Genomic DNA, 10,373 nt, shown 5'->3' on the forward strand with positions numbered 1-10,373 from the left:
AGGATCTTAACTAGCTCTATGGATTTGCCCGTTAACGTTCCAATGTTCCAAGAACCAACTCTTAGTCTAGACGCTCATTTAACCCACTTACCCCTCCTTACCCTCGTTCCCTATCCCGTCCCTAAATGAGAACATGACCTTAGTCTACCATCACTATCTAAAGCCACGAAAATACATAGGAATTAATAAGTTATTCAAAAATTTAAAGTTAGCAAAATGCAACGATAAGTGTATGAACAAAAATATAGGTAAACCGGAGGTACCAACTCCAGTTGAAAAGAACCTGATTCACGCTGGAAATTCTGTTCACACCGGAAAACACTGTTCACGTCGGAAAAATGGAAAACCGCGAGACGACGTCGAAAATCAATAGATCTAGGCCAAATCTGAACAGATCTGGAGGTATTCGTTGGAAAACAAGCAAAAGGAAAGAAAAAGAAAAAGAAAGAAGAAGAAGAAGTAGTCCGGATCTAAATCTGGAAGTTCTCCTGGCAGAGAACAAATAATATCTGCACAAGTTTTACACCTCAATTATTAATTGTTCTTTTTTTTTATCTGAATTATCATCATTTATGTATTAAATACATCACAAGTTGATTGAATCAACTATCAGTTATTATCTTTTTCAATCTGAACTAACATCATCTACTCAATTAGGTGTGCTTTAATACATACTACATCCGCCCCATATTAGATGGACACTTTGCATTTTACACGATAATTAAAAAATCATTAATAGAATGTTTAACTTTACTATTTTACCCTTTGTTCATATTAATTAGCCTCTTGGAAAAGAAGTTTTTGAATTTTCAAAATTTGTTTAAACTTCCAAAACATATTAATTGTATGGTTAAAATGAGAAAAAAATAATTAATTATATCTTAATTTAATAAGTAATCAAATAATGAGACAAATATTTCTAGTAATATGGACGGAGGGAGTATATAGTAATAATTCAAATAGAAAAAGGGAATGACTAATAGTTGGGAGTGTGAAATTCACAAAAAAAAAGTAATAATTTTATGTGTTTTTGACTATTATCTCATTATTCAATCTTTCATTAGTACGTGTTATACACAAAAAGTTCTTTTTTACGGAAAAATATTTCCTAGTGATTGATTGATCATTGAAAACTTCCCTGAATATGTTGTTGCTGATTTATCATGGACTATTTATATGCTTCTAATATTGTACAATGCAAAAAAAGAAGTGAAAATACAAAAATAAAAATAAAAAATGTATTATATAAACCAATTTTTCTACCAAAGGAAAAGAATTTAAATTTTCGTATATATCACTAGTTCACTACCAAAGCCTAACACTATATTTACAATCTTTAGAAATTATTTTTGATTTTGCCGTTAAAGCATTCACCGTTATGTCACACTTAACCTTAACGGTGATTTCCCACGTCTTAACGGCGCCAACTTTAACTTTAACGGGAGCTTTAATGTTAACCTTAAACGGAACTTTCCCTTTCATTTGTTCATTCCTTAACGCCGTCTTAACGGCGTTTCCTAGCAAGACAGTTGATCCTTTTAACGGCGTCTGAAAAACCGTTACGTTGTTCGTTGGCTGATAGAACGCCGGGAAGTCGCCGTTACAGAGGCGGACATCGGAGTAGAGTACGATGACGGAGCTTCCTTTCCGGTAGTAAATTCCGATCTTATTGTTAGGATTTTCAGCTCGGACAGTAATGTCGAATTCCGGCGAGACCGGAGACGACGAAGTTAAGTTGAAATTCTTAATCGCGACGTCGGAGATAGTATACTTCGGAGCTTCAGGTCGGAAGACAAGGTAGAGAACGGCAACAGTGATTCCGAGTGCGATAATGAGAATGAGAAGGAGAGAGAAAGTGTAGCAAACGCACCGGCAACAGCAGCTCCGACGAGGCTTCCGTTTCCTCAGAACTTCGTAACGGCGAGAATTCCCTGGTGGAGGATACCGGTAGATTTGATCCTTTGGTACTTGAACAACATACGTTCCCGGCGACGACACAGGCTTTGTATGAGTTCCCGCGTCTGCTTCGCCGGAATTGTTCGACGATGGCGGTGAGCTCGCCGGCGATGAATCTCGAGGATGTACACGATCAGCCATAGTGTAACAGAAAATCAGAAATGAAAGAGGTGTTTGTATTGTGAAGGTGCGATGCGTTGTATTTATATTTATTGTAGTGCGTGTGTGCGTGTAATATTGAAAGAAAAAACGCGTGATATGTTTGGAAGGATACAGTTGTAAAACACTAAACACAAAAATTAACAAAATTAGAAACTAAAGGGAAAGTATCACTCTTTAATTATCCGAGACGAGGCTTGAAGTAACGCTAAAATTATATTCATATAATTTATAATTTACGTGATTGAACGGGTCTTTTTAAGTAATAAAACTTAATGATTGATATAATTTGATACCTATCTCTATGAGGTGAAAGAAATTTCTCATTCTTGTCTTATGTAGAAGTCTAGGTCGTGTCACAATTCGACTGTCATCGATTGTCTTTTCGAATCAGCTATTGATCATCGCCTTGATAAGATATAGTCTCATCAATTACGAGCAAATATAGCCATTAGAGATCACTATGTGAGATTGCGACTAAGAGTGAACATAAATCACTGAAAGTCAAATTATCGAACCAAATCAAAATATATCGTATCAAAACTTTATTTTCCGTATTGGACCAAACTTTAAAAGATCGATATTTGATATCTACTTTATTCTGAATAGCCAATGTTCATCCCTAATTGGAATTGACTAAGGAAAACTCATAAAAAAAACATATAGTTCGAACTTTTTGAAGCATAAATGATAACATGATCACTAGTCTATCAGAAGCGGCTCTTCTTTCTCATAAGATTTACGTACACTTTATTTTCATCAAATTTTATTTGTGAAATTACATTAAGTATGTTATTTTTGTACAACGAAAAATAATCTGCAATCCAAGAAACTAATTAGTATTTTAGATCCAACTTTTTTATTTTTTGTGACATCAATTCACTAAGTCAATTTTCCCAGTATAGTAATTAGTGGACTATTTCCCATTTTAATTTATCATTTGTGTGTGGAATTTATTACACCATTGTTGTGCAGCGGTGAACAAACGGAGTTTTGGTGAAAGGGAAATAAGTTGAAACAGTAAAACTTAAATAAATTGAGAGTGAAATAAGAATTATTCAAACAAGAAACACATGAAATAATTAATTGAGGAAAAATAAAAACTACGTTAAGAAGAGAGAAACATAATCATCTGAGAATGTGTCATGTATATCAAATTAAAAATTTTGAATTCGAATCTTAAAAATAAAGTCTTTTTAAATAAAAATGTTTTATCTTGAAATAAGACTTCAATAATTTAAATTAATTAAATTTTAATATAAATATCGAAAATCAAATATCACATACAAAAATTAGAGAGAAAATGATAAAGGAGAAAAGTTCAAAGAGTGAGACTTTCTTAAATATTGATAGCTAATACTCTCATAAAAAAATTGTGACGTAGTAGAGTATTAGGTAGCAAACAAAAGAAGAATCTACTAAATAAATAAGGTGTGTGATATGAATATGATATTTTACAAGATATTTAAAGTTGAGTTAAAAAAAATGATATTTGATCATTGAATACATTTGAAGTTTTGTAAGAAAAAACTTGAAATTGAATTTTTTTTCTTTCTAAAACTCGATTATCAATATTCATATTCGTTATTTCAGGAGGTTGAAATAACAATCAATTTGATAAGTCAACACTTATTTAAGATAAAGATAAGCGTCAAAAACATATTTAAACTATCACATATTTAAACTATCATTTTTTTTAGTTTCATATCTAAATTATTGAAAGTGTGAATTTCATACCTAAACTATCACTTATTAGTTTGAGAAACACACCTCACTGGCGTGTGTAATACACTCTTTCTACCCTCTCTATTTTTTGAAAAAACATTGCCACATGGATAAAATATTTTACCTTGATAAAAATTAACTAAACTATTAATATTAGTTAAAAGTTAAAGACTAATGTATTTCTATCCCAAAAAAAAGAAATATTTTTTAAAATAAAATTTAGAATATCTTGCTCACGTGCTTCACCCCCACCCCCTTCCTTTTATTTTTTAAATTTCTTTTATAAAATATTTTTAAAATATTCATACTTCATACCCCTTCCCCCCACTCCTTCCTAGAAAATATTTATTTTTAAAAATAAAATTATACCTACCCCATCTAACTCTTCGCTCTTAATTTATATTTATTTATTTTATAATTTTCTCATTTTGTGTTAGATATGTATGTATATTTTTAGGAAAATATTTTTTCCTACTTGCGTATCGAATATAACAGAAATAAAAATTTTATTTTAAGAAAAGTTTTTTTGCAAGTAAAAAATACTTTCTTAAAAGTGATAGTTTAGGTATGAAACTCGTACTTTCAATAGTTTAGATATGAAACTAAAAAAAGGAATAGTTTATATGCATTTTTTGACACTTATAAAGATAATAAACAATTTAATAAAGAAATATTTATTATTAAATTGATCCATCATTTCAACTTCAATCTTGAAGTATAGAATTTGTAAAAGAAAAATTAGTAATCCCAAGGAAATCCACATTCTTTGTCCTTTGGCCGGGCATTTTGTACTACCTGCTTATTGTGCAATAGCTCACAAATAATACAGGAGATATAAATTGCATTAAACAAGCTTCATGTAATGAGCTCGCAACTGAATAGCAGATGGAGGTTGGATTCGATCCCATGTCTCCCACATGGGAGACCCACCCCCTAACCACTCAATTATGCCCTTGCGGGCTAGAATTTCAAATTTGTAAAGTATAATTTAAGGGTTTTAAACCTTTTTAACATTTCGGTTAACTCTATGTCAAATACTACTCTCTAGGGCTACTTATCAGACGGATAATTATACTTAATACTCATATATTATGATCCAAACTAGCTAGCTAGTAGACCAGTAAGAAATCCAACTCACAAATACGTATCAAGTCATATAAAAAGCGATAAAATATTAAATTATATTTTAGGGTTAATAATATATACTTTATATATATATATATATATATATATATCAAAGTGTAAAAATATAAATAAATAATTCTTAATATACTAACGATTTATTCAATAAGAAATTTAAATAATCCACCCAGATTACTTGGAATCCCGAAGAGAGTGGAACCACGTAGGTGCAGAAGAGCCAAACTTTCAATGCCCTTTTTAAAGAGTTTTTTTTTTGGTCAAAACCCAGAAGGCACACCTCTCTCTACACATGTTTTTGAACATTTCTTCTTGTCCTCAATTTTATTTGGTTCATTTTTAAAAATCATTGATTTCGAAATTAAAATTTGAAATTTTATTTGTAATATTTGTTTGGTCATATAAATTGATCTTTAAATATTTGTAAGTTTTCATAAACGGATATAGATTAATTTTTAGGTTTTTAAAACTTTCACTTACAGAACTTTAAATATTTTTCCAAGTAAAATATATGTGCAATTATAACTTTAAATTTCAAAAAAATAAAATAATCAAGCTTTTAAGTTTCAACTTCAAAATCGATGACAGACGAGAGCTAGGTAGGTGTTTGACCATGTAATTTGGAGTTTAAATTTGAAGTTTTGATTTGAAAACGGTATTTATTTATTTCGTTGATTGAATGAGGATCTATTGAAAACGACAAATCTACCTTTAGAAGATAGGTGAGTGTAGACATACATGAAAAAATTAAAAAATGCTAAATTGGTTTATTTGTTATGAAATATTCTATCTTTAACAAAATAAAGCTGAGAGAGTAAGAGAAAAGGAAGAAAAACAGAGGAACAAAAAGAGAACGAGAAGGAAATTTCCTTTTTTTTTACGTTACCTTCTTCATGCCAATATGGCATATATATAGGAAACAATTAGTGGGCTGCCCATTTTCAGTGGGCCCCACTTTATTTAAATAATTTATTGTGGACATTCCACTTACATTCCACTTAACACTCCCCCTTAGATGTCCACGTGTAAAAAAAACTTTACAAAACATAATATACATATTTATCATGAATATCCATAAAGCTTGTGTCTACATATCTGGTAATACGCCTTGATTGCTGCCTCATTAAAAACCTTATCAGGAAAACCCAGTGGGACAAAATCTTGGTTAAAGAAAAAAGAGTGCAGCGCGTATTTTACTCCCCCTGATGAAAGCTTCATTTGATATTTTGGAGATGGCGCATTCCAACTTTATATCTTAATTTCTCAAAAGTTGATGTTGGTAATGCCTTTGTGAATAAATCTGCAAGATTATCACTTGAACGAACTTGTTGTACATCAATTTCACCATTCTTCTGAAGATCGTGTGTGAAAAATAATTTTGGTGAAATATGTTTCGTTCTGTCTCCTTTTATGAAGCCACCTTTCAATTGAGCTATGCACGCGGTATTATCTTCGAATATAACTATGAGTACTTTAACATCATTTTCCAGACCACATCTTTCTTTGATGAACTGTATCATCGATCTCAACCACACACATTCTCTACTTGCTTCATGAATTGCTATTATTTCAGCATGATTTGAAGAAGTAGCAACAATGAACTGTTTTGTAGATTGCCATGATATAGCAGTTCCTCCGTGTGTAAATAGATAGCTTGTCTGAGATTGAGCTTTATGTGGGTCTGATAAATAACCTGCATTTGCATAACCAATAAGGTCTGCGCAACCTTTGTTAGTATAAAATAAACCCATATCAATAGTACCATTCAGGTATCGCAAAATATGTTTGATACCGTTCCAATGCCTTCGCGTTGGGGATAACAAACTCTGATTCCGTTTTCTTAATAAAAACACATGGACAAATAACATCATTAATATAACCTTCATTTATTAAGTACTCACTTAGGCGATTATACCACATGCGCCCTGATTGTTTCAGACCATATAATGATCTTTGGAGTTTTATTGAGTATACTTCCCGAGACTTTTTACATGCTTCAGGCAATTTTAATCCTTCTGGAATTTTCATGTAAATTTCATTATCAAGTGAACCATAAAGGTAAGCTGTAACCACATCCATTAGGTGTATTTCAAGATTTTTATGTACAACTAAACTGATGAGATATCGAAATGTTATTCCATCCATAACCGGTGAATATGTTTCTTCATAGTTGACTCCGGGTCTTTGAGAGAATCCTTGTGCAACAAGGCGTGCCTAATATCTTACAATTTTATTTCTCTCATTTCGTTTTCTAACAAAAACCCATTTATAGCCAACAAGTTTTACACCTTCAGGGGTTTGGACTACAGGTCCAAAAACCTCACGTTTAGCAAGTGAGTCTAATTCTGATTGAATTACCTTTTGCCATTCTGGCCAATCACATATACGTCGACATTCTTCGATGGATTTAGGCTCAAGACTTTCAATATCTTGCATGAGGTTAAGTGCAACATTATATGCAAAAACATTATCAACCGTGATTTTAGATCGATCTAAATTTATCTCATCACCAAAAGAATTTATTGAAAGTTCTTCATTTACTTGACTCTCAGGTTCACTGATTTCTTCAGCAATATCAGGATTACTCAAATCTTGACCTTCTTCAGGAGGTTCTATTGTAGTGTCATCTTTATTATTTCTCACGCTTTTCTTTCTAGGATTTTTATCCTTTGAACCCAACGGTCTACCACGCTTCTAGCGTGTTTGGGATTCAGAAGCTATGATACTTGTAGATGGTCCTTTTGGGACATCAATCCGGATAGGTACATTCACTGCAGGTATATGTGACTTAGTTATCCGTTTCAAATCAGTAAATGCATCTGGCATTTGATTTGCTATTTTCTGCAAGTGGATGATCTTCTGGACCTCCTGCTCATATGTGCGGGTGCGTGGATCAAAATGTGATAGTGATGAAACTTTCCACGCAATTTTTTTTTCTCTTTCGGGTTCCTTTTTCTCTCCCCCTAATGGCGAGAAAATTGTTTCATCAAACCGACAATCTGCAAATCGAGCAGTGAATAAATCTCCAGTCAACGGTTCAAGGTATCGAATTATGGAGGGTGAGTCAAACCCAACATATATGCCCAACCTTCGTTGATGTCCCATTTTTGTACGTTGTGGTGGTGCTACAGGCACGTATACCGCACAACCAAAAATTCTTAAATGGGCTATATTTGGCTCATGACCAAATACTAATTGCGACGAAGAGTATTTATTATAATGTGTCGGTCTGAGACGTACAAGTGCTGCTGCATGTAAAATAGCATGACCCCAAACAGTAATTGATAATTTTGTTTTCATTAGTAAAGGTCTTGCTATTAATTGTAGGCGCTTTATAAATGACCCTGCAAGGCCATTTTGAGTATGAACATGAGCAACAGGATGTTCAATTTTTATTCCAATTGATAAGCAATAATCATTAATTGCTTGAGATGTAAATTCTCCAGCATTATCAAGGCGAATGGCCTTAATTGGATAATCTGGAAATTGCGCTCTCAATCTTATTATTTGTGCTAACAACTTCGCAAATGCCAGGTTGCGAGATGATAACAGGCACACATGAGACCATCTAGATGATGTATCTATTAAGACCATAAAATATCTAAACAATCCACTAGGTAGATGAATAGGCCCACATATATGTCCATGTATACGCTCTAAAAAGCCAGGAGATTCGATGCCAACCTTCAGGGTCGATGGTCTGACAATTAATTTGCCTTGATAACAAGCAGCACATGAAAATTCATCATTTGTAAGAATCTTCTGGTTCTTTAACGGATGTCCAGTTGAATTTTCAAGAATTCATCTCATCATTATTGATCCAGGATGACCTATTCGATCATGCCATAGCACAAATGTATTTGGATCAGTAAACTTCTGGTTTACGATCATATGTGCTTCAATTGCACTAATTTTTGCATAATATAGGCGAGATGACAAAGTTGGTAATTTTTCCAAAATATATTTCTGGCCTGAGACACTCTTGGTTATACCAAGATATTCAATATTTATTTCATTTAGTGTCTCAACATGATATCCATTTCTGTGGATATCTTTAAAACTTAACAAGTTTCTTGGGGATTTAGAAGAAAAAAGTGCATCTTCTATAACAATTTTTGTTCCCTTAGGCAGAATTATAGTAGCTCTTCCGGAGCCTTCTATCATTTTTGAATTACCAGAAATTGTAGTAACATTAGCTTTTCTTCTAAGTAAATTGGAAAAATATTTCTCGTCTTTAAATATAGCATGGGTTGTTCCACTATCAATTACACAAATATCCTCGTGATTTATCATTGATCCAAACAATATTTGAGGTATTTCCATATTTTCTTCACAAAGAAAGAAAGTAAAATATTATAATTAATACATAATTTATTATACAAAATTTTATTTTATTACATGGATCTAGAAAAATACAAACATAATATTTAATACATACAACAACAAAGAGAATTGTTTAAATATTATCGGGCTTATCAACATTCATATTTACTTCTGGAAAATTAAAGAAATCAGCTACATCTAGATGCATGGGCTCAATATTATCCTCAGAGATAAAATTTGTCTCTGGATTATTTTCTGTCCTCTTTAACGATGACTGATATAGCTGAACCAAGCGTTTTGATGACGGGCAAATACGCGACCAGTGCCCCACACCTCCACATCTATGACATATTGTTTCTGAATTATTCTTCGGTAAAACTTCTGGCTTTTTACCCTGCCTTTTATATTGCTGGTTATTTCTCGGTGCCAGCCGAGCATCATGATTAAAATTTCTTCTTTGACTACGACCACGACCACGACTGGGGCCATGGCCTCTTTCTCGTTGGTTAGAATTTGCCTGATTCACTTCAGGGAGTGGCAAAGAACCAACTGACCGACTATCATGATTTTTCATTAATAGTTCATTATGTCTTTCAGCAATAAGAAGGTGAGAAAGTAATTCAGAATATTTTTTAAAGCCTTTTTCGCGATATTGCTGCTGCAGGAGCATATTCGCGGGTGGAAATATGGAGTATGTTTTTTCAAGTTTATCTTGTTCCGTGATTTCATCTCCGCATAAAGTTAACTGAGCTATAATTCTAAATAAAGCAGAATTATATTCAGTTATATTTTTATAGTCCATCAGTCTCAGATTTAATCAGTCATAACGTGCTTGTGGAAGCATGACCAATTTCAGATGGTCATACCTTTCTTTTAAATTTTTCCACAATTTCAAGGGATCTTTTAATGTAAGATATTGTTTTTGAAGACCTCGTCAAGATGGTGGCGGAGGAAAATCATAACTTTTGCACGGTCTTGACTAGATGACGTGTTATCATCTTTGATGGTGTCTGTCAGACCCATCGATTCAAGATGAATTTCGGCATGTAGTGCCCATGAGGAGTAATCTT

The 10,373-nt window shown here is 32.7% G+C and overlaps 1 protein-coding gene across 1 annotated transcript; it reads right to left on the bottom strand.

The window, feature by feature from the left end:
• Nucleotides 1-1,210: 1,210 nt before the first annotated feature.
• On the bottom strand, nt 1,211-2,146 carry LOC129904348 (NDR1/HIN1-like protein 13). Its single transcript, XM_055979914.1, has one exon. It carries the CDS (start codon nt 2,095-2,097, stop codon nt 1,306-1,308), a length of 792 nt encoding a protein of 263 aa, XP_055835889.1. The 5' UTR covers nt 2,098-2,146; the 3' UTR covers nt 1,211-1,305.
• Between the last annotated feature and the right edge of the window lie 8,227 nt (nt 2,147-10,373).

Source organism: Solanum dulcamara, chromosome 9, assembly GCF_947179165.1.
Source record: "Solanum dulcamara chromosome 9, daSolDulc1.2, whole genome shotgun sequence".
In the NCBI taxonomy this organism is placed as follows: domain Eukaryota; kingdom Viridiplantae; phylum Streptophyta; class Magnoliopsida; order Solanales; family Solanaceae; genus Solanum; species Solanum dulcamara.

Coding starts and splice junctions, on each gene's coding strand:
- LOC129904348 (XM_055979914.1), bottom strand. CDS start 2,097: ATGGCTGATCGTGTACATCCTCGAGATTCATCGCCGGCGAGCTCACCG.